The sequence below is a fragment of the Ovis aries genome, chromosome 5, assembly GCF_016772045.2.
Source record: "Ovis aries strain OAR_USU_Benz2616 breed Rambouillet chromosome 5, ARS-UI_Ramb_v3.0, whole genome shotgun sequence".
NCBI lineage: Eukaryota > Metazoa > Chordata > Mammalia > Artiodactyla > Bovidae > Ovis > Ovis aries.
This window is the reverse complement of record NC_056058.1, coordinates 11,946,564-11,971,635: the sequence shown is the minus strand read 5'-3', so window position 1 is coordinate 11,971,635 and position 25,072 is coordinate 11,946,564. Positions and strand designations below refer to the sequence as shown.

Below are 25,072 nucleotides of genomic sequence, written 5' to 3'. Positions count from 1 at the left end.
GGAAAGTGCATCACATCATTGGTTAGACCTCTTGCTACATAGATTTCATAATTGATAAAATGGATTTCAACATATCAAAACCACACATTGAATGGATAAAATTGAGGGAAAAAAATGTCTCACATTATGTTAAGATCCTGCAAGTTGGAGGTAAGAAGCAAGAGTACATGAAATTTCCTCTTGAGATGAAGAAAGACCCAGACCCTTCCCAGGACATTCACTTTTCTTCTTTTCTTGTTTTGTTAGTATTAACAAGTCTCCAGAGAGTGGGACAACATGGACCAACTGGCTAATGATGAGCTTTGGGCATTGGGCCCTAAGGTCATACCTTTGTCAATAATTGGTCAGTGTCTCTAGCTTGTTATGTTGCCAGTTCTAATATTGTGAGTCCATACCTGTTTCTCCATCTTTTGTAGGAACCTGCATTAGAAGGTCCAGCCTGAGTCTGTCTTCCTGTCCATCCTGTGGAGGGACCCTGAGACTTCATCACACACCACGCAGGAGAGGGGCAGTGAGTCTGTGTTCTTTGGTCATGTTCCTGCAGAGATGCAGCCTAGCTCAGTAAGTCCTGAGGGAGACAGTGACTGATGAATGAGAGGAGTTTGGGGAGCATGATTTTATGCACAATATGGCAAACATGACATTTGGAATAGACAGATGGGAGGGCACCAGTATACAAATTTCAGATTAGAGCCCTATGTCACTTATGTTCTTGTGTGTGAGAACTCTGATTCAGAGTTCTTCTCTCGCCATCACTGGTGTGGCTCTGCCTGGTATGCTTCCCACCAGAGCAGTGAATAGATCTCTGTAAACTTTCCCACTTCCCTCCCCTGGTGGCTCAGAGATTAAAGCGTCTGCCTGCAATGCAGGAAACTTAGGTTTAATCCCTGGGTCAGGAAGATCCCCTGGAGAAGGAAATGGTTATCCAGGACTCTTGCCTGGAAAATCCCATGGATGGAGAAGCTTGGTAGTTTACAGTCCATGGGGTTGCAAAGATTTGGACACGACCAAGCGACTTCACTTTCACTTTCAAACTTCCCCATGAGCACATCAGATAATTCTGCAAGTGCTGATGAAGATGGTGAGGAGGATGACATTAACCATAATGTTAGGTACTGTTACTTAAGACTTCATAAGTGTCAGGCTCTGAGTTATATGTTTTATGTTTCATTTTTATTGCATCTGCATCAAATTATGGTCTTCCCAGGTGGTGCTAGAGGTAAGAACCTGCCTGCTAATGCAGGAGACATGAGAGACTTGGGTTCGATCACTGGGTAGGAAAGATCCCTTGAAGGAGGTCATGGCAACCCACTCCAGTATTTTAGCCTGGAGAATTCCATGGACAGAGGATTCTGGCCGGCTACAATCCATGGGGGTCACAAAGAGTCAGATTCGACTGAAGTGACTTAGCACACAGGCATGCACAAAATTATAACTGCCTACATTATTATTAATAAGAGAAAAGAAGTACAACATTTTATGTCATATGTATCAGGTCATGAGTTAGAAAGTGTTAAAGCCAAGTTGAAGCCAGTCATTCCAAAGAGAATGACTCAAGACACAAGGAATCTGAGCAGTCTTCCTCTTGCCACCCAGTCAGTCAGTCACTTCCCTGTGAGTCTGGGCAGAAACTCCCTGCTCACTGTGCCCTTCCCCTTGGAGTTTTCTGGAGGACACATTGGAGTTTACTAGGTAGCACTTACTGCATCAACTATAGGAAGGATGTCTGAAATCACAGACAAAAGTCATAGAAATATTTGGCACCTGAAACTTCAGGGTGGGCTTCCCTAATGGCTCAGATAGTAAAGAATCACCCTGCAGTGAGGGAGACCTGGGTTTGATCCCTGGGCAGAGAAGATGGCATGGTAATCCACTCCAATATTCTTGCCTGGAGAATCCACATGACAGAGGAGCCTGGTGGGCTACAGTCTATGGGGTTACAAAGAGGCAGACATGACTGAGTGACTAAGCACAGCATAGCACTTCAGCATAGATCTCTGTTTACTCTGTCCCTGGGTTTCAGTTCACATGTCCACTTTCTCCTCTGTACTTAAATTCAGTTTCCTCAATCATGAAAGGAGACACAGAATCAGAGCCTTGTGATCCATTCCTACTCAGAAAAATGAAAACAGTTCAAAATAATGTATCCCAGATGTATATGTTGTTAAATCTCTGTACTTCTGCCAAACATTTTCAGGAAGTCTGAAAAGAGTGAAGTTTAGGGTATGGGACTGAGAGAAGAAAAACTTAACTTTCAGTCTTCTATGCTGCACTCATTCTCAGTGTGTTATGGGAAATTTTTTAGGATCTGTGAGATTTAGTCATGTCAACTGAGCTGATTGTTCACAGACAGAAAACCCACTGAAGTTGGATTAAAATAATAATAATGCTTTGTGTAATAATTGTATGATGGGCATACGAGAAGGGCAAGTTCCTTTTTTGATTTTTTTTTTTACTAATAATGACCATGCTAATTTTCATGTTATCAAATTTGAATATCTGTTGATCTGATGCTCTGATCCCTGACAGGACATTTTATTTTAATTTTTATTTTTACTTTATTTTACTTTACAATACTGTATTGGTTTTGCCATACATTGACATGAATCCACCACGGGTGTACATGCGTTCCCAAACATGAACCCCCCCTCCCACCTCCCTCCCCATAACATCTCTCTGGGTCATCCCCGTGCACCAGCCCCAAGCATGCTTTATCCTGCATCAGACATAGACTGCTGATTCGTTTCTTACATGATAGTATACATGTTTCAATGCCATTCTCCCAAATCATCCCACCCTCTCCCTCTCCCTCAGAGTCCAAAAGTCTGCTCTACACATCTGTGTCTCTTTTGCTGTTTTGCATACAAGGTCATCATTGCCATCTTTCTAAATTCCATATATATGTTTTAGTATACTGTATTCACCCCCAGAATTCTGGAAATAAAAGCAAAAATAAACAAATGGGATCTAATTAAAATGAAAAGCTTCTGCACAACAAAGGAAAATATGAGCAAGGTGAAAAGACAACCTTCTGAATGGAAGAAAATAATAGCAAATGAAGCAACTGACAAACTAATCTCAAAAATATACAAGCAACTTATGCAGCTCAATTCCTGACAGGACATTTTATTTTTGTTTACATAAGCACATTCTTCATAGATGAAGAGAAATGACTGAGACTCATTGATTTCTGATTCCCCAGAGACTCTATCTTGTTGACACAGAGATGGCAACAAGAATAAAATAAATCCAGTTAAATTTTGTTTAAACCCTTCCATTTTTCATAGAAACAAAGTGTGCACCCAAGTTCATGACACTGGTTGCTATTAGGGAGGTGTGTGCAGAGAAATGGAGAAGGCAATGGCACCCCACTCCAGTACTCTTGCCTGGAAAATCCCATGGACGGAGGAGACTGGTAGGCTGCAGTCCATGTGGTCGCCAAGAGTCGGACATGACTGAGTGACTTCACTTTCACTTTTCACTTTCATGCATTGGAGAAGGAAATGGCAACCCACTCCAGTGTTCTTGCCTGGAGAATCTCAGGGATAGGGGAGCCTGGTGGGCTGCCGTCTATGGGATCGCACAGAGATGGACACGACTGAAGTGACTTAGCAGCAGCAGCAGCATGCAGAGAAATGGATTTGAGCTGAGACATCAAGAGAAGTTAAATTTTGTTGTTAATGTTTCAAATCTGTATGAAATATGAAATCTAAAGCAAATATTAGAAAATGTTTCTGTTTTAAAAATAGTGTGAATTCATGATTGTATAAATAGATGATGGTCATTGAGCTTTTTCTAAGTGTTAGACTGTATTCTAAAGCAGTGTTTATCAAGCCCAGCTTCAAAGAAGAGAGACCAATAAACTCACATGTAGAGATCCTGAAAATAATTTGAGGCTGAGGCTGGGGGTAAGTGAGTAGTTTTTAAGTAAGCACACGTAAATAATAGATCAACTGGAACTGAAAACCACTTGTTTAAGCAATATTAATGATTTTTTAAAAACTGTCTTGCAATAGTCCTATTCAGTAGGTTCAATTACTGTCATAATTTCATAGATAAGGAAACTGCCCAGATGTCTTTGCGTTATTCTATTTTAATCTTTTTTTCCCCACAATTAAGTCATAGTTTGAATGTCAAAATAAAGAACTTGAATTGCCTATAAAAAGCAGTAATAGAAGAATTACAACCCCTCTATCAGGACTGATTGACAGGAAAATTTGTTACCTTGATATAAGAAAGCTGAGTCCTGACCTGGCAGTGGGACCTTCCCTAGTGTTAACCTCCTCAACAGTAAACAAGAGGGTTTATGACCAGGAGAACAAGACCACTGGGTAAAAGGTGCTCAACATCAGGTAACATTAGGACATGCAAGACCAAATGTAAATCAAATATCACCTCACATCTGTTAGGATGGCTATTATATACAAAAAGACAACAAACATTGGGTAGGATGTGGATTTTAAGAGAACACTTGTACTTGGTTGGTGGCAATGAGTATTTGTACAGCTATTACACAGAAATCCCTTGCATTCCTATACACTAATCATGAGAAAATAGAAACAGAAATTAAGGAAACAGTTCCATTCACCACTGCAATGAAAAGAATAAAACACTTAGGAATATATCTACCTAAAGAAACTAAAGACCTATATATAGAAAACTATAAAACTGGTGAAAGAAATCAAAGAGGACACTAATAGATGGAGAAATATACCGTGTTCACGGATCAGAAGAATCAATATAGTGAAAATGAGTATACTACCCAAAGCAATCTACAGATTCAATGCAATCCCTATCAAGCTACCAACGGTATTTTTCACAGAGCTAGAACAAATAATTTCAAGATTTGTATGGAAATACAAAAAACCTCGGATAGCCAAAGCAATCCTGAGAAAGAAGAATGGAACTGGAGGAATCAACCTGCCAGACTTCAGGCTCTACTACAAAGCCGCAGTCATCAAGACAGTATGGTACTGGCATAAAGACAGAAATATAGATCAATGGAACAAAATACAAAGCCCAGAGATAAATCCATACACCTATGAATACCTTATTTTTGACAAAAGAGGCAAGAATATACTATGGATTAAAGACAATCTCTTTCACAAGTGGTGCTGGGAAAACTGGTCAACCACTTGTAAAAGAATGCAACTAGAATACTTTCTAACACCACACACAAAAATAAACTCAAAATGGATTAAAGATCGAAATGTAAGACCAGAAACTATAAAACTCCTAGAGGAGAACATAGGCAAAACACTCTCAGACATAAATCACAGCAGGATCCTCTATGATCCACCTCCCAGAATTCTGGAAATAAAAGCAAAAATAAACAAATGGGATCTAATTAAAATTAAAAGCTTCTGCACAACAAAGGAAACTATAAGCAAGGTGAAAAGAGAGCCTTCAGAATGGGAGAATATAATAGCAAATGAAGCAACTGACAAACAACTAATCTCAAAAATATACAAGCAAATCCTGCAGCTCAATTCCAGAAAAATAAAGGACCCAATCAAAAATGGGCCAAAGAACCAAATAGACATTTCTCCAAAGAAGACATACGGATGGCTAACAAACATATGAAAAGATGCTCAACATCACTCATTATCAGAGAAATGCAAATCAAAACCACACAGAGGTACCATTTCACACCAGTCAGAATGGCTGCGATCCAAAAGTCTACAAGCAGTAAATGCTGGAGAGGGTGTGGAGAAAAGGGAACCCTCTTACACTGTTGCTGGGAATGCAAACTAGTACAGCTACTATGGAGAACATGTGGAGATTCCTTAAGAAACTTGAAATAGAACTGCCTTATGACCCAGCAATCCCACTGCTGGGCATACACACAGAGGAAACCAGAATTGAAGGAGACATGTGTACCCCAATGTTCATCGCAGCACTGTTTATAATAGCCAGGACATGGAAGAAACCTAGATATCCATCAGCAGACGAATGGATACGAAAGCGGTGGTACATATACACAATGGAGTATTACTCAGCCATTAAAAAGAATACATTTGCATCAGTTCTAATGAGGTGGATGAAACTGCAGCCGACTATACAGAGTGAAGTAAGCCAGAAAGAAAAACACCAATACAGTATACTAACACATATATATGGAATTTAGAAAGATGGTAACGATAACCCTGTATGCGAGACAGCAAAAGAGACACAGATGTATAGAACAGTGTTTTGGGCTCTGTGGGAGAGGGCGAGGGTGGGATGATTTAGGAGAATGGCATTGAAACATGTATAATATCATATGTGAAATGAATTGCCAGTCCAGGTTCAATGCATGATACTGGATGTTTGGGGCTGGTGCACTGAGACAACCCAGAGGGATGGTACAGGGAGGGAGGAGGGAGGGGGTTCAGGATGGGGAACATGTGTATACCTGTGGCAGATTCATGTTGATGTATGGCAAAACCAATACAATATTATAAAGTAATTAACCTCCAATTTAAAAAAGTAAGTTTATATTAAAAATAAAATAAATAAACTTATATTAAAAAATTAGAAAGAAAAGAGAACAGAATGGAGATTCCTTAAGAAATTAAAAACTGCAACAAACTGAAGTAGAGCTACCTTAGGATCCAACAACCCTACTTCAGGGTAGATGCCAAAGGAATGAAATCAGAACCTTAAAGACATAAGTGCATTCCCATGTCATGGCATTATTATTTTAAATAGTGAAAATATGGGTATGTGTCTGTTGACAGATGAATAAATAAAGAAAGCATGATGTGTGTATGTAAACAATTATATGTTACTCAACCATAAAAACAAGGAAATCCTGCCATTTGTGACAACAGGAATGGACTTGGAAAATAATATGCTTATTAAAAAACATATACCAGATGTAGAGTCAGATACTGTATGATCTCACTTATGTGTGGAAGCTAAGAAAGTAAAAATCTTGGGCCGTGGATTAGAAATGTAGTTGTGAGAACTGGTGCTGGAGAAACTGGTGGAGAAACTTTCAGTTATGAAATGAGTAAGTTCTGATCTAATTATAGTCTGTTGATTATAGTTAATAATAATGTATTATATTCTTGAAATCTGACAAGAAAGATCTGCTTAACTGTTACTACACACACACACACACACACACACACACACACACACACACACACAGAAGAATAGAAATTCTGTGAGGTTGCAGACATGCTAATTAACTTGATTGTGGTAATCGTTCACAATGTTGATATATATAAAATCATCATTTTAGACATCTTTTAAAACACTTCATTTCATAACCAAATATATGCAATTTTGTCAATTAAATGTCAATACCCCCCCCCAAAAAAAAGAAGAAGAAAAACAATGATGTAGTATTATCCCACGAGTACAAAATAAAGTCCAAAAATGTAAGTGGTACCACACATCAGACATTTTGCTGAGGTGGAATTGCAACAAATAACCCCATATAAAAGAAATCGTTTCAAGAGGCTTTCTTAACTTTCATTGTCATTTAACTATTAATTAATTATTAACAATCCCCTGTAAACTAACACCACCTTGTAGTCACCATTATCATTATGTGCACTTAATTAAACCATATTAACTGAAATTTGAAGTCCATCAATGGGGCCTCCCTTGTGGCTCAGCTGGTAAAGAATCCTCCTGCAATGTGGGAGACCTGTGTTTGACCCCTGGGTTGGGAAGATCCCCTGGAGAAGGGAAAGGCTACTCACTTCAGTATTCTAGACTGGAGAATTCCATGGACTGTAGAGTCCATCAAAGATATCAAGTATATAGTAAATTGCCTTCAAAAGAAAACCTTGACATTTGAATAATCACTTATTTCACGAAGGAGGAAGACAGAAAAGTAAAGAAGGATAAAACACTGCATATCATATAAAATGTGTTATAATTATGAACATTTTTAATTTAGAATCCAGATGACATAGTCCTATATTTCATAGAGATCTGTAGATATTCCAAGTGAAGGAATTATATTTGAATAAAACAAGATTTATATATGTGGCTTCATTTCTTTAAATTGGAATTTAATTTTTCTTAAGGAGGAAAAGAGTGTCTCATTCAGGCTAATGGAGAGAGTAGCATGGAAACATATATACTAACATATGTAAAAAAGAAAGCTGTATTTTACTGAGATCCTGGAGGTATTACCTCTAATATCCTCCCTCCCTTTCACTTTTCAGTGAAGTTTTATAAAGTATGGGTGTATTGACAGAGGTGAATAACACATAAACCAAGAAGGAAACAGTTCTAAACAGAATTTGTCACTGAGAAATATTGCTGAAGGTACTGGGGTATATGGTCTTAGAAATGAATTGTTTGAAACCAAAATATGCTCCAAAACAGTGCTCAATGCCCATTTACTCATTTCCTATTTTTCAAACCCTCTTTTCTTCTTCCAAAGGTGTCCAAGCAGCACAAAGCTGGAAATCTAACAAGAGTCTCAGAATTCTTCCTCCTGGGCCTCTCAGATGATTCAGAACTGCAGCCTTTGCTCTGCATCCTATTCCTGTCCATGTACCTGGTCACCATGCTGGGGAATCTGCTCATCATCCTGGCTGTCACCTCTGACTCCCGCCTCCACACACCCATGTACTTCTTCCTCTCCAACCTGTCCTTGGCAGACACTGGTTTCATCTCCAGCACTGTCCCCAATATGATTGTGAATATCCAAACTCACAGAAGAGTCATTTCCTATGTGGGCTGCCTGACACAGATGTCTACTTTTACCCTTTTTGGTTGTTTGGATGATACACTTCTGCTTGTGATGGCCTATGACAGGTTTGTGGCCATCTGTCAGCCATTGCACTACACTGTCATCATGAACCCATGCCTGTGTTGCTCTTTAGTTTTGGTGTCCTCTTTTGTTAGTCTTTTGGAGTCCCAGGTGCACAGTTGGATTGTGTTACAAGTCACCTGCTTCAAGGATGTGGAAATTTCTAATTTCTTCTGTGACCCTTCTCTACTCCTCAAGCTTGCCTGTTCTGACACTTTCACCAGTAACATAGTCATGTATTTTGCTGGTACCATCTTTGGGTTTCTCCCTGTCTCAGGTATCTTTTTCTCTTACTATAAAATTTTTTCCTCCATTCTGAGAGTCCCCTCATTAGGTGGGAGGTATAAAGCCTTCTCCACCTGTGGCTCTCACCTGACAGTTGTTTGCTTATTTTATGGAACAGGCCTTGGTGTGTACCTCAGCTCAGCCATCTCACAATCTCCCCGGAAGGATGCAGTGGCCTCGGTGGTATACACTGTGGTCACCCCATGCTGAATCCCTTCATCTACAGTCTCAGGAATAGAGACATCAAAAGGGCCATGTTCAGGTTCCTCAGCAAAACAATGTAATCTCAGTACCTGTGTCATTCATTTAGAATGTAGGTTAGAAAATGCAACAAAACTATGCATGTGGGCCTCATTCTACCCCTCTCATCACCTCGCTTTTGTAGTTCTTCTGGCCTTCAACACTTCTCCTTGCTTAACACCTGAGTGTTGCTGAGTTTGATGTCTTTAATGAGACTGCGGGAATATTCTGGGATCTTTTGTATAGCTTAATAAATGCAGGATTGAATATTATTTTACTGTAGTGATGCTTCATTTTATTGTTAGCGGCCCAAGCATCCTGGTAAGATGAACAACTTTTTCTGCATATTTACAACTTACATCTTTCCCATAGTTCTTGTATATTTTCCATGTGTGTGCTCAGTTGCTCAGTTGTGTCTGACTTTTTGTGACCTCATGGATAGTAGCCTACCAGGTCCCTGTCAGTGGAGTTTTCCAGGCAAGAATACTAAAGTGGGTGGCCATTTCCTCCTCCAGGGAATTTTCCCAACCGAGGGATCAAACCTGTGTCTCTTATGTCTTCTATATTTGCAGATTAATTCTTTGCCACTAATACCACCTAGAAAGCCCAAAAGCAATAGACAGAGGAGCCCAGCTGGTTACTGTCTAAAGGGTTTCAAAGAGTTGGACATGACTGAGCCACTAAGCCCTTCCACTTCCATGAAAGAACAGAGGAGTTCTCATTGTTCTACATCCTCACCATCACATTGATATTTTCCATATTCGCTTCTATTTATCAATTCTGCATATGGAGTTTATGTGGGAGGACGCATATAACCTCTTCTTAGTCCTGGTTTTTATGAAAATCATCCAGGAAATGTAAAAATACTGACAATTGGGTCTCAACAACAGAGATTCTGATTTAACTGGATTTGGTTGTGCCCTGAGGATGAGGATGTGTATAACGGATTTTTGGACTCAGAGGGAGAGGGAGAGGGTGGGATGATTTGGGAGAATGACATTCTAACATGTATACTATCATGTGAATTGAATCGCCAGTCTATGTCTGACGCAGGATGCAGCATGCTTGGGGCTGGTGCATGGGGACGACCCAGAAAGTTGTTATGGGGAGGGAGGTGGGAGGGGGTTCATGTTTGGGAATGCATGTAAGAATTAAAGATTTTAAAATTTAAAAAAAAAAACTAAAATAAAAAAAAAAAAGAAGTAATGGTAAAAAAAAAAAAAAAGAACTCAATGATTCTGCTAAGAATTACTGATATGAATCAATACTTTCATTCAAAGGTGCCCTCTATGCCTTGGGTCCTAACTGCTCATGGGCGAAGATGCTAAAGCGATCAGAGCTCAGTAAGGGACAATATGAAAAGACAACTGGCAGTTTATTTCCCCAATTATTCCTGAAAATGATTTGCACATATGTTCTCTCTTCACACCATACAATTGGGTCTGTGTGCTGGTTGTGAAGCTATCAATTTTGCTCCAAATTCACATTTATATACTTTGCTTGGGGTGGAGCTCTAAAATCCCTGCTCTATTTCCCATCTTGTGGTCATCTTATATACATTCAATTGTGGTCAGTAAAATTCCCTTTACCCTAAATCCTCAACTGTTCCCTTTATATCCCTCAAGGCCTTGGGGTTATAGCTTCCTTCACTTTTTTTTTTTCTTTTTTACTCATTCATCAACTGTTTATTTTTCTCAATTGGTTTTTTACAAAAACAACATCCACTCATTGTGACAAGCCAGCAATAGAGCTATAAAGAAAATCATCCTTCCACTCCTTTCTCCAACCTCACTTGCTGGATTAATTGAGGACTGCACCTAGGATTTCTTTCATCCACTTCTCTATATTCAGGTAGGCAAAAGCAAATGCAAGAAGTTATTATTATTATTTTTACCTTTTACAAAGAATAGGGGTGTTCCATACATATCACTCTGAAATTACAATCAATATGTGTGGGCATTAAAAAAAAATTTTTATGCTCTTATAATTGGAAGAAAATTGATTTACAATGTTGTGTTGGTATCTGCCACACAACGTGAATCATATTTATACATATATCACCTTCCTCTTGAGACTCCTTCCTCTTGAGCCTCCCTCCTCTCCCCTGATCCCATCCATCTAGGTCGTCGAAGAGCAACAGATTGGGCTCCCTGTGTTCTATAGCAACTTCTCACCAGGTATCCATTTTACACATGATAGTGTGTATATGTCGATGCTACATTCTCCTTTCATCCCACTCTCTCCTTCATTCACTGTGTCCACAAATCCATTCTCTACATCAGGTGCTCCATTCCTGCCCTCCAAATAGGTTTATCAATACCATTTTTCTAGATTACATATATATATATATATGTATATATGCATTAATATATGATATTTGTTTTCTTTTTCTGACATCTCACTCTGTATGACAGACTCTAGGTTCATCCACCTCACTACAATGGACTCAGTTTTATTTCTTTTATGGCTGAGTAGTATTCCATTGTATATAGGTACCACATCTTTACCCATTTCATCTGTAGTTGGACATCTAGGTTGCTTCCATGTCTCAGCTATTGCAACTAGTGCGCTGATGAACATTGGAATACATATGTCTTTTTTTTTGAAATATGGTTTTCTCAGGGAATATGCCCAGTAGTAGAATTGCTGGGTCATATGGCAGTTGTATCCTAGCTTCTGAAGGAACTTCCATGCTGTTCTCCATAGTTGTAGATAGAATTTAAAAAATTACATCATACCACTATCCACAAACATCCCACTTTATCCACTATTAAAAAACAGGTGAGCCCAAACCACATTTTGTAAAAGTCTTCAAGCACTGAGACCACAAAGAAACCTAAAGAAAATATATTCTGGATCAAGTAGATTCCAATGTAGTTAGCAGAAACTGGAAGCGCATGGAACATTTATTACATTCATCCATGAAATGGCTGCAGGTTGTCCTGATGTTGATGGAGGGGCTCTCTTAGTATAACAGAAACCAGGGGTCTACTTCAGACTGTATTACGTGAAGCAGTAGACTGGGATCTGCAGAAGTACCTAGGGGAGAGGAAGTTCTACCTATATTCTAGTTTGTGTCCAGGAAATTTTTGTTGAGATCATGGTGGTAGGATGAATTTGGGGATATGCTGGAAAGCAGATGGACAAGCCCTGAGTCTTGAATTGTTTTGAGGACAAAGTCTTTATAGAGAATGAGGATTGTGTGGTGGGCAGTATCTGAAAAGCTCCCAATGTCCCAACTCTTGGTTTTCATTGCTTTGTGTATTTACCTTCCCACTGAGTGTGACATGTACATAGAGACCCACTTCCAACAATGAGAATGTGGAACAATGTTGGGAAGTCAATTCTGGGAAGAGAGTAAAATAATCTGGCTTTCTTCTTGCTGCATCTCTCTCTTGTTTTATTGATAGTTCAGTCAGATAAAACTCAACTCCCCACCAGGCAAGGATGTCAAGTGTCAAGGAACTGAAGGAGTTCTTTGGACAATATTGTGTGAACAGATCAATCCTGCCGACAGGTTCATGAGTGTGCTCGAAAGTGGATCCCTGCTGATTCAATCTTGAGATGCCTGCAGCCCTGGCTATCACCTTGAATGCAACCTTCTGGGAGGCACACGGAAATATTTAAAGTATCAGTAATAAAATAATAAGTAAATATCAATAGTTTTCTAATATGCCAAAGTAATTCATTTAGAGAAAAAACCTAGAACTGAAGATTCATTCAAGTTAGCAAAAAGTGATGTCCACCATTTCTGATACCAGCTGAGCCAGGGTGAGGAAAGGAAAATAAGAAGTTTTCCTTAGAAAAAAATATTAACTGTGAAAATGGAAAGTGTATCATATCCTTTGTATGGATCTAATGCTGCATAGACTCATGACTGATACGATCAATTTGCAGATATCAAGACCACACTGAGTGTTTTGATTGTGAAATAATGTCTGAGTTTTATGTTAAGAACCTGTAAATTAGAAGTAAGAAGCAAGAGTACAGGTGAGTTTCCTTCTGAGGAGAAGAGGGCCTGAGTCCCTGCCCAGGACTTTCACTTTTCTTCTTTTCCTTTTCTGTTAATATTAACAAGTCCCCAGAGATAGAGACAACATTGTCCCACTGGCTAATGATGAGCTTTGGGCATTGAGCCCTAAGGTCAAATCATTGTAAACAATTGGCTTGTGCCTAGAGCTCTTTAGTTTGTCAGTTTTAATATTGTGACTCCACACCCACATCTTTATCCTTTGCAGGAGCCTGCATCATAAGGTTCAGCCTGATTCTGTCTTCCTGCCCATCCTGAGGAGGGACCCTGAGACTTTATCACACACCAGGCAGGAGAGGGTCAGTGAGTCTGTGCTCCTTGGTAATGTTCTAGCAGAGATGCAGCCCAGCCCAGTAAGTACAGAGGGGAATGTGTAGAATGTTATTATATCTGCAAAGATTTTATAGTTTATCCCTGGCAGCCCAAGCACACTCAAAAGATGAGTAATTCCCTTTCATTTATACATCAGCATATGTAAAATAAATAGCAAGTGAGAATTTGATATGAGACACAGGGAACTCAACCCAGTGCTCTGTGATAACCTAGAGGGATGGGATGGGATTGGATGGGAGATGGGAGGGGGACTCCAGAGGGAAGGGACATATGCATACCTGTGGCTGATTCATGCTGATGAATAGCAGAAGCCAACACAATATTGTAAAGCAATTATCCTCCATGGGAAAAAAAAAGGAAAAACATATCTATGCAAAGAGACTTAAGCAAGTGAAATTTAGTTTTCATGTCTTTTTATATTATTCTTCAGGTATTACTTCTTGATTTGTAGTTACCTTTTGTATTATGGTCTAGTAGCTAATAAAAAAAATCTTAAAAATATTTTATATTTTTAAAATTTTTTCCAGGTGTTCTGTTGAGTACTTTATTTGCATAATCTTTTTTGTTGCAATTTTTTAAATTATTATTATTATTGTTTTACTTTATTTTACTTTACAATACTGTATTGGTTTTGCCATACATCAACATGAATCTGCCACGGGTGTACATGAGTTCCCAATCCTGAATCCCTCTCCCACCTCCCTCCCCATACCATCTCTCTGGGTCATCCCAGTGCACCAGCCCCGAGCATCCTGTATCCTGCATTGAACCTAGACTAGTGATTTGTTTCTTACATGATATTATACATGTTTCGATGCCATTCTCCCAAATCATCCCACCCTCTCACTCTCCCACAGGGTCCAAAAGTCTGTTCTATACACCTGTGTCTCTTTTGCTATCTTGCATACAGGGTTATCACTACCATTTTTCTAAATTCCATATATATGTGCCAGGGGCGGCAGTCAGGAGGAGCAACCCAAGGAGTGGTGGCTGCACAGGCGTAGGAGGGCCTAGAGGAGCTATCCCACGTTGAAGGTCAGGAAGGGTGGTGGTAAGGAGATACCCCTTTTCCAAGGTAAGGATCAGTGGCTGTGCTTTGCTGGAGCAGCCATGAAAAGATACCCCATGCCCAAGGTAAGAGAAACCCAAGTAAGATGGTAGGTGTTGCAAGAGGGCATCAGAGGGCAGACACACTGAAACCATACTCACAGAAAACTAGTTAATCTAATCACACTAGGACCACAGCCTTGTCTAACTCAATGAAACCAAGCCATGCCTGCGGGGCAACACAGGACAGGCAGGTCACGGTGGAGAGGTCTGACAGAATGTGGTCCACTGGAGAAGCGAATGGCAAACCACTTCAGTATTCTTGCCTTGAGAACCCCATGAACAGTATGAAAAGGCAAAATGATAGGATACTGAAAGAGGAACTCCCCAGGTCAGTAGGTGCCCATTATGGTACTGGAGATCAGTGGAGAAATAACTCCAGAAAGAATGAAGGGATGGAGCCAAAGCAAAAACAATACTCAGCTGTGGATGTGACTGGTGATAGAAGCAAGGTCCGATGCTGTAAAGAGCAATATTGCATAGGAACCTGGAATGTCAGGTCCATGAATCAAGGCAAATTGGAAGTGGTCAAACAAGAGATGGCAAGAGTGAACGTCAACATTCTAGGAATCAGTAAACTAAAATGGACTGGAATGGGTGAATTTAACTCAGATGACCATTGTATCTACTACTGCAGGCAGGAATCCCTCAGAAGAAACGGAGTAGCCATCATGGTCAACAAAAGAGTCTGAAATGCAGTACTTGGATGCAATCTCAAAATGACAGAATGATCTCTGTTCGTTTCCAAGGCAAACCATCCAATATCAGAGTTATCCAAGTCTATGCCCCAACCAGTAACACCGAAGAAGCTGAAGTTGAACGGTTCTATGAAGAGCTACAAAACCTTTTAGAACTAACACCCAAAAAAGATGTCTTTTTTCATTATAGGGGACTGGAATGCAAAAGTAGGAAGTCAAGAAACACCTGGAGTAACAGGCAAATTTGGCCGTGGAATACGGAAGGAAGCAGGGCAAAGACTGATAGAGTTTTGCCAAGAAAATGCACTGATCATAGCAAACACCCTCTTCCAACAACACAAGAGAAGACTCTACACATGGACATCACCAGATGGTCACCACTGAAATCAGATTGATTATATTCTTTGCAGCCAAAGATGAAGAAGCTCTATACAGTCAACGAAAACAAGACCGGGAGCTGACTGTGGCTCAGATCATGAACTCCTTATTACCAAATTCAGACTCAAATTGAAGAACATAGGGAAAACCACTAGACCATTCAGGTATGACCTAAATCAAATCCCTTATGATTATACAGTGGAAATAAGAAATAGATTTAAGGGCCTAGATCTGATAGATAGAGTGCCTGATGAACTGTGGAATGAGGTTCGTGACATTGTACAGGAGACAGGGAGCAAGACCTTCCCCATGGAAAAGAAATGCACAAAAGCAAAATGGCTGTCTGGGGAGGCCTTACAAATAGCTGTGAAAAGAAGAGAGATGAAAAGCAAAGGAGAAAAGGAAAGATAAAAGCATCTGAATGCAGACTTCCAGAGAATAGCAAGAAGAGATAAAAAGCCTTCTTCAGCAATCAATGCAAAGAACTAGAGGAAAAGAACAGAATGGGAAAGACTAGAGATCTCTTCAAGAAAATTAGAGATATCAAGGGAATATTTCATGCAAAGATGGGCCCAATAAAGGACAGAAATGGTATGGGCCTAACAGAAGCAGAAGATATTAAGAAGAGGTGGCAAGAATACACAGAAGAACTGTACAAAAAAGATCTTCATGACCCAGATAATCATGATGATGTGATCACTAATCTAGAGCCAGACATCTTGGAATGTGAAGTCAACTGGGCCTTAGAAAGCATCTCTACAAACAAAGCTAGTGGAGGTGATGGAATTCCAGTGGAGCTGTTTCGAATCCTGAAAGCTGATGCTGTGAAAGTGCTGCACTCAATATGCCAGCAAATTTGGAAAACTCAGCAGTGGCCACAGGACGGGGAAAGGTCAGTTTTCATTCCAAGCCCAAAGAAAGGCAATGCCAAAGAATGTTCAAACTACTGCACAATTGCATTCATCTCACACACTAGTAAAGTAATGCTCAAAATTCTCCAAGCCACGCTTCAGAAATACGTGAACCGTGAACTTCCTGATGTTCAAGCTGGTTTTAGAAAAGGCAGAGGAACCACAGATCAAATTGCCAACATCTGCTGGATCATGGAAAAAGCAAGAGAGTTCCAGAAAAACATCTATTTCTGCTTTATTGACTATGCCAAAGCCTTTGACTGTGTGGATCACAATCAACTGTGGAAGATTCTGAAAGAGATGGGAATACCAGACCACCTGACCTGCCTCTTGAGAAATCTGTATGCAGGTCAGGAAGCAGCAGTTAGAACTGGACATGGAACAACAGACTGCTTCCAAATAGGAAAAGGAGTACGTCAAGGCTGTATATTATCACCCTGCTTATTTAACTTATATGCAGAGTACATCATGAGAAATGTTGGGCTGGAAGAAACACAAGCTGGAATCAAGATTGCTAGGAGAAATACAAATAACCTCAGATATGCAGATGACACCACCCTTATGGCAGAAAGTGAAGAGGAATTAAAAAGCCTCTTGATGAGAGTGAAAGAGGAGAGTGAAAAAGTTGGCTTAAAGCTCAACATTCAGAAAACGAAGATTATGGAATCTGGTCCCATCACTTCATGGGAAATAGATGGGGGAAACAGTGGAAACAGTGTCAGACTTTATTTTGGGGGACTCCAAAATCACTGCAAATGGTGATTGAAGCCATGAAATTAAAAGACGCTTACTCCTTGGAAGGACAGTTATGACCAACCTAGATAGCATATTCAAAAACAGAGACATTACTTTGCCAACTAAGGTCCATCTAGTCAAGGCTATGGTTTTTCCAGCGGTCATGTATGGATGCGAGAATTGGACTGTGAGGAAAGCTGAGTGCCGAAGAATTGATGTTTTTGAACTGTGGTGTTGGAGAAGACTCTTGAGAGTCCCTTGGACTGCAAGGAGATCCAACCAATCCGTTCTGAAGAAGATCAGCCCTGGGATTTCTTTGGAAGGAATGATGCTAAAGCTGAAACTCCAATACTTTGGCCACCTCATGCAAAGAGTTGACTCATTGGAAAAGACTTTGATGCTGGGAGCGATTGATGGAAGGAGGAGAAGGGGACGACAGAGGATGACATGGCTGGATGGCATCACGGACTCGATGGACGTGAGTTTGAGTGAACTCTGGGAGATGGTGATGGACAGGGAGGCCTGGCATGCTGCAATTCGTGGGGTTGCAAAGAGTCGGACACAACTGAGCAGCTGAACTGAACTGAACCTGGGCTTCTCTGGTAACTCAGCTGGTAAAGAATCTACTTGCAATGCAAGGCACCCCGGTTCAATTCCTGGGTTGGGAAGACCCCCTGGAGAAGCAATAGTTTATCCACTCCAGTGTTCTTGGGCTTCTCCGGTGGCTCAGATGGTAAAGAATTCACCTGCAATGTGGGAGACCTGGGTTCAATCCTTGGGTTGGGAAGATCCCCTGTAAGAGGGCATGGCAGAGGGAGGGAAAGATGGCGGAGGAATAGGACGGGAAGATCACGTTCTCCCTCACAAATTCCTCAAAAGAACATTTCAACGCCGAGCAAACTCCGCAAAACAACTTCTGTAGGCTGGCAGAGGACATCAGGCAACCAGAAAAGCAGACCATTGTCTTCAAAATCAGGTAGGGAAAAAATATAAAAGACGAAAAAGGAGACAAAGGAGGTGGGGAGGGAGCTCCGTCCCGGGAAGGGAAGCCCGTCCCGGGAAGGGAATTTTAAGAAGAGAGGTTTCCAAACACCAGGAAACACTCTCCCTGCCGAGTCTGTGGCGAGCCTTGGAAACACAGAGGGCAACATAACAGGAAGGAAAAATAGATAAATAATTAAAACCAAGAGATTACAAGCCCACCAGTAACTCCCCCAGCGGAAAAGCAGCACAGACGCCTGCATCCGCCATTGGGAAGTGGGGGCAGGGCAGGGACGCGCGGGAGGCGCGGGCTGCAGTGCTTTGTAAGAATTGGGCACGAACGCCCCACGCTCCACCAGAACGATCTAACTTGGGCTAGCAAACCAGACTGTGGGATAGCTACCACGCGAAAAGCTCGAACATAAGACACCGCCAGGACTGAGCACAGAACAAAGGACGGAACAGAAAAAGCCGGCTGCAGACCATTCCCCGCCGGGGACAGGCAGCCAGAGCCGTAAGGACTGGAAAGGGGCAATTGCAGACCCGGAGAGACTTTACTTACCTAACTGCAAGCAGGCTCCTTTGCTAAGACTTCTGGGGTGCTGGACAGTCACAGTCTGCCTCACGGGGTGCGCCAGCGGTCCACCCAGAGAGCTGAGCGGCAGCGGCGGAAAAGGTGACAAGCCGCGGCGATCGCGCTCGCCAAACTCCTGAGCTACTCGGACCTGGGAAGGGCACAAAGCGCAGTCCCAGCCGCATTTGTGCCTCTGAGGGCTGCCTGAGGGCCGAACCTGAGCGGCTTGGACCGGGGAAGTGCACGCAGCCTAGGGCTGGCCCCAGACGGTTCCCGGCTGAGCATCGTAGAGCCGGAGCGGTTTGTGCGCCGCGAGGAAGGACAGGTCAAGCGGGGCAGAGATACTGTGTACACACGACAGTGCTATTTGTTTGCAGCATCCCCCCTCCCCACAGCGCGACTGAACTAGTGAGCCTAAAAACCAGCAAACAGAAGAAGTTAAACAGAGGAACCACCTTGGAAGTGAGCCCACACGGCCCATAACATCAGAGAAGAGCCAGATATATTTTTAATTTTTAATATTTTTAAAATCATTCTTTTTTTTTCTTTTTTTGCCTTTTGCAATTTTTTTCTTTTTTTTCCGAGCTTTTTTTAATTGTTAAATCTTCTATTTCTCCTCTAATTTTTATTTCTATAACCTAGTATTACTATTAAAAAAAAAAGACTTTTTTTTTTTTTTTTAAGGCAAACACCATATATACTCTTTGGATGGTTGTTGGTGTTTTTTTGTTGTTGTTTGTTTGTTTGTTTTTAATAATTCTTTTTTTCTTTCTTCCTTTTTCCTTCTGCTTTTCTTTAATATTGTAGCTTTGAAAATCCAACCTCTACTCCAGATTTTTAATCTTTGTTGTCAATTTTGTACATTTAAAAACCCAAACTTCACTACCCAAGTTTACCTGAGAGCGAGATTACTGGCTTGTCCACTCTCTCCTCCTCTGGCCTCTCCTTTTTCTCCACCAGGTGGCCTCTGTCTCTTTTCTCCCCATCTCTTCTCTATCCAACTCTGTGAATCTCTGTGTGTTCCAGACGGTAGAGAACACCTAAGGAACTGGTTACTGGCAGGATTTGTCTCTTTCCTACTCATTCCTCTCTCTTATCCTCCTGGTCACCTCTGTCTACTTCCTCCCTCTCCTCTTCCCCGTATAACTCTGTAAATACCTCTGAGCGGTCCAGACTATAGAGCGCACATAAGGAAGTGACTACTGGCTAGCTTGCTCTCTCCTCTCTTGATCTCACCACATCTCATTCCAGTTACCTCTAACTACCCCTCCATCTTCTCTTCTCCTTGTAACTCAGTGAACCTCTCTGAGTGTCCCTCAAGGTGGAGAAACTTTTCATCTTTAACCTAGATGTTTTATCATCGGTGCTGTATAGATGGAGAAGTCTAGAGGCTACTGTGAAAATAAAACTGAAGACCAGAAGCAGGAAGCTTAAACCCAAAGCCTGAAAACATTAGAGAACTCTTGAATTCAGGGAACATTAAGCAATAGGAGCTCATCAAAGCCTTCATACCTACACTGAAACCAAGCTCCACCCAAGGGCCAACAAGTTCCAAAACAAGACATACCACGCAAATTCTCCAGCAACACAGGAACACTCCCTGAGCCTCAATATACAGGCAGCTCAAAATTATCCCAATACCTTTGATGTCTCATAACCCATTACGGGTCACTCCACTGCACTCCAGAGAGAAGAAACCCAGCTCCACCCACCAAAACTCCAACACAAGCTTCCCTAACCAGGAAACCTTGACAAGCCACTGATAGAACTCCACCCAAAGTGAGGAAGCTCCATAATAAAGAGAACTCCACAAATTATCAGAATATAAAAAGGCCACCCCAAACGCAGCAATATAACCAAGATGAAGAGACAGAGGAATACTCAGCAGGTAAAGGAACAGGAGAGTTGCCCACCAAATCAAACAAAAGAGGAAGAAGTAGGGAATCTACCGGAGAAGGAATTCCGAATATTGATAGTGAAAATGATCCAAAATCTTGAAATCAAAATGGAAACACAGATAAATAGCCTAGAGACAAGGATTGAGAAGATGCAAGAAAGGTTTAACAAGGACCTAGAAGAAATAAAAAAGAGTCAAAATACAATGAATAACACAATAAATGAGATCAGAAACTCTCTGGAGGCAACAAATAGTAGAATAACGGAGGCAGAAGATAGGATTAGTGAAATAGAAGATAGAATGGTAGAAATAAGTGAATCAGAGAGGAAACAAGAAAAACGAATTAAAAGAAACGAGGACAATCTCAGAGACCTCCAGGACAATATGAAACGCTCCAACATTCGAATTATAGGAGTCCCAGAAGAAGAAGACAGAAAGAAAGATCATGAGAAAATCCTTGAGGAGATACTAGTTGAAAACTTCCCTAAAATGGGGAAGGAAATAATCACCCAAGTCCAAGAAACACAGAGAGTCCCAAATAGGATAAACCCAAGGTGAAACACCCCAAGACACATATTGATCAAATTAACAAAGATCAAACACAAAGAACAAATATTAAAAGCAGCAAGGGAAAAACAACAAATAACACACAAGGGGATTCCCATAAGGATAACAGCTGATCTGTCAATAGAAACTCTTCAGGCCAGGAGGGAATGGCAAGACATACTTAAAGTGATGAAAGACAATAACCTACAGCCCAGATTACTGTACCCAGCAAGGATCTCATTCAAATATGAAGGAGAAATCAAAAGCTTTACAGACAAGCAAAAGCTGAGAGAATTCAGCACCACCAAACCAGCTCTCCAACAAATTCTAAAGGATATCCTCTAGACAGGAAACACGAAAAGGGTGTATAAACCCGAACCCAAAACAATAAAGTAAATGGCAACGGGATCATACTTATCAATAATTACCTTAAACGTAAATGGGTTGAACGCCCCAACCAAAAGACAAAGACTGGCCGAATGGATACAAAAACAAGACCCCTCTATATGCTGCTTACAAGAGACCCACCTCAAAACAAGGGACACATACAGACTGAAAGTGAAGGGCTGGAAAAAGATATACCACGCGAATAGAGACCAAAAGAAAGCAGGAGTGGCAATACTCATATCCGATAAAATAGACTTCAAAACAAAGGCTGTGAAAAGAGACAAAGAAGGCCACTACATAATGATCAAAGGAACAATCCAAGAAGAAGATATAACAATTATAAATATATATGCACCCAATATAGGAGCACCACAATATGTAAGACAAATGCTAACAAGTATGAAAGGGGAAATCAACAATAACACAATAATAGTGGGAGACTTTAATACCCCACTCACACCTATGGACAGATCAACTAAACAGAAAATTAACAAAGAAACGCAAACTTTAAATGATACATTAGATCAGTTAGACCTAATTGATATCTATAGGACATTTCACCCCAAAACAACGAATTTCACCTTTTTTTCAAGTGCTCATGGAACCTTCTCCAGGATAGATCACATCCTGGGCCATAAATCTAAACTTGATAAATTCAAAAAATCGAAATCATTCCAAGCATCTTTTCTGACCATAATGCATTAAGATTAGATCTCAATTACAGGAGAAAAACTATTAAAAATTCCAACATATGGAGGTTGAACAACACACTTCTGAATAACCAACAAATCACAGAAGAAATCAAAAAGAAATCAAAGTATGCATAGAAACTAATGAAAATGAAAACACAACAACCCAAAACCTGTGGGACACTATAAAAGCAGTGTTAAGAGGAAAGTTCATAGCAATACAGGCATACCTCAAGAAACAAGAAAAAAGTCAAATAAATAACCTAACTCTACAACTAAAGCAACTAGAAAAGGAAGAGTTGGAGAACCCCAGAGTGAGTAGAAGGAAAGAAATCTTAAAAATTAGGGCAGAAATAAATGCAAAAGAAACAAAAGAGACCATAGCAAAAATCAACAAAGCCAAAAGCTGGTTCTTTGAAAGGATAAATAAAATTGACAAACCATTAGCCAGACTCATCAAGAAGCAAAGAGAGAAAAATCAAATCAATAAAATTAGAAATGAAAATGGAGAGATCACAACAGACAACACAGAAATACAAAGGATCATAAGAGAATACTATCAGCAGTTGTATGCCAATAAAATGGACAACGTGGAAGAAATGGACAAATTCTTAGAAAAGTACAATTTTCCAAAACTGAACCAGGAAGAAATAGAAAATCTTAACAGACCCATCACAAGCACGGAAATTGATACCGTAATCAGAAATCTTCCAGCAAACAAAAGCCCAGGTCCAGATGGCTTCACAGCTGAATTCTACCAAAAATTTCGAGAAGAGCTAACACCTATCCTACTTAAACTCTTCCAGAAAATTGCAGAGGAAGGTAAACTTCCAAACTCATTCTATGAGGCCACCATCACCCTAATACCAAAACCTGACAAAGATGTCACAAAAAAGAAAACTACAGGCCAATATCTCTGATGAACATAGATGCAAAAATCCTCAACAAAATTCTAGCAATCAGAATCCAACAACACATTAAAAGATCATACACCATGACCAAGTGGGCTTTATCCCAGGGATGCAAGGATTCTTCAATATCCGCAAATCAATCAATGTAATTCACCACATTAACAAATTGAAAAATAAAAACCATATGATTATCTCAATAGATGCAGAGAAGGCCTTTGACAAAATTCAACATCCATTTATGATAAAAACTCTCCAGAAAGCAGGAATAGAAGGAACATACCTCAACATAATAAAAGCTATCTATGACAATCCCACAGCAAACATTATCCTCAATGGTGAAAAATTGAAAGCATTTCCCTAAAGTCAGGAACAAGACAAGGGTGTCCACTTTCACCGCTACTATTCAACATAGTTCTGGAAGTTTTGGCCACAGCAATCAGAGCAGAAAAAGAAATAAAAGGAATCCAAATTGGAAAAGAAGAAGTAAAACTCTCACTGTTTGCAGATGACATGATCCTCTACATGGAAAACCCTAAAAACTCCACCAGAAAATTACTAGAGATCATCAATGAATATAGTAAAGTTGCAGGATATAAAATCAACACACAGAAATCCCTTGCATTCCTATACACGAATAATGAGAAAGTAGAAAAAGAAATTAAGGAAACAATTCCATTCACCATTGCAACGAAAAGAATAAAATACTTAGGAATATATCTACCTAAAGAATCTAAAGACCTATATATAGAAAACTATAAAACACTGATGAAAGAAATCAAAGAGGACACTAATAGATGGAGAAATATACCATGTTCATGGATTGGAAGAATCAATATAGTGAAAATGAGTATACTACCCAAAGCAATTTACAAATTCAATGCAATCCCTATCAAGCTACCAGCCACATTTTCACAGAACTAGAACAAATAATTTCAAGATTTGTATGGAAATACAAAAACCTCGAATAGCCAAAGCAATCTTGAGAAAGAAGAATGGAACTGGAGGAATCAACTTGCCTGACTTCAGGCTCTACTACAAAGCCACAGTCATCAAGACAGTATGGTACTGGCACAAAGACAGACATATAGATCAATGGAACAAAATAGAAAGCCCAGAGATAAATCCACACACATATGGACACCTTATCTTTGACAAAGGAGGCAAGAATATACAATGGAGTAAAGACAATCTCTTTAACAAGTGGTGCTGGGAAAACTGGTCAACCACTTGTAAAAGAATGAAACTAGATCACTTTCTAACACCGCACACAAAAATAAACTCAAAATGGATTAAAGATCTAAATGTAAGATCAGAAACTATAAAACTCCTAGAGGAGAACATAGGCAAAACACTCTCAGACATAAATCACAGCAGGATCCTCTATGATCCACCTCCCAGAATTCTGGAAATAAAAGCAAAAATAAACAAATGGGATCTAATTAAAATTAAAAGCTTCTGCACAACAAAGGAAAATATAAGCAAGGTGAAAAGACAGCCTTCTGAATGGGAGAAAATAATAGCAAATGAAGCAACTGACAAACAACTAATCTCAAAAATATACAAGCAACTTATGCAGCTCAACTCCAGAAAAATAAACGACCCAATCAAAAAA

The 25,072-nt window shown here is 40.2% G+C and overlaps 2 protein-coding genes across 2 annotated transcripts in view; both read left to right on the top strand.

Annotated features, from left to right (window-relative positions):
- The first annotated feature begins 422 nt into the window (after window positions 1–422).
- The window catches only part of LOC101110589 (olfactory receptor 7E24-like), a 38,108-nt gene continuing 13,458 nt past the window's right edge, over window positions 423–25,072 (top strand). Inside the window, exon 1 of the mRNA XM_060415434.1 lies at window positions 423–561. Coding sequence (XP_060271417.1) covers window positions 533–561 — 29 coding nt within the window. The 5' untranslated portion in view covers window positions 423–532. The remainder of the gene's footprint in view (window positions 562–25,072) is intronic.
- LOC101111096 (olfactory receptor 7E178-like) lies at window positions 8,395–9,538 on the top strand. Its single transcript, XM_015095714.3, is given in 2 exon segments — window positions 8,395–9,239; window positions 9,242–9,538. Coding segments are annotated over 2 exon segments (828 nt in total). The 5' UTR covers window positions 8,395–8,497; the 3' UTR covers window positions 9,328–9,538.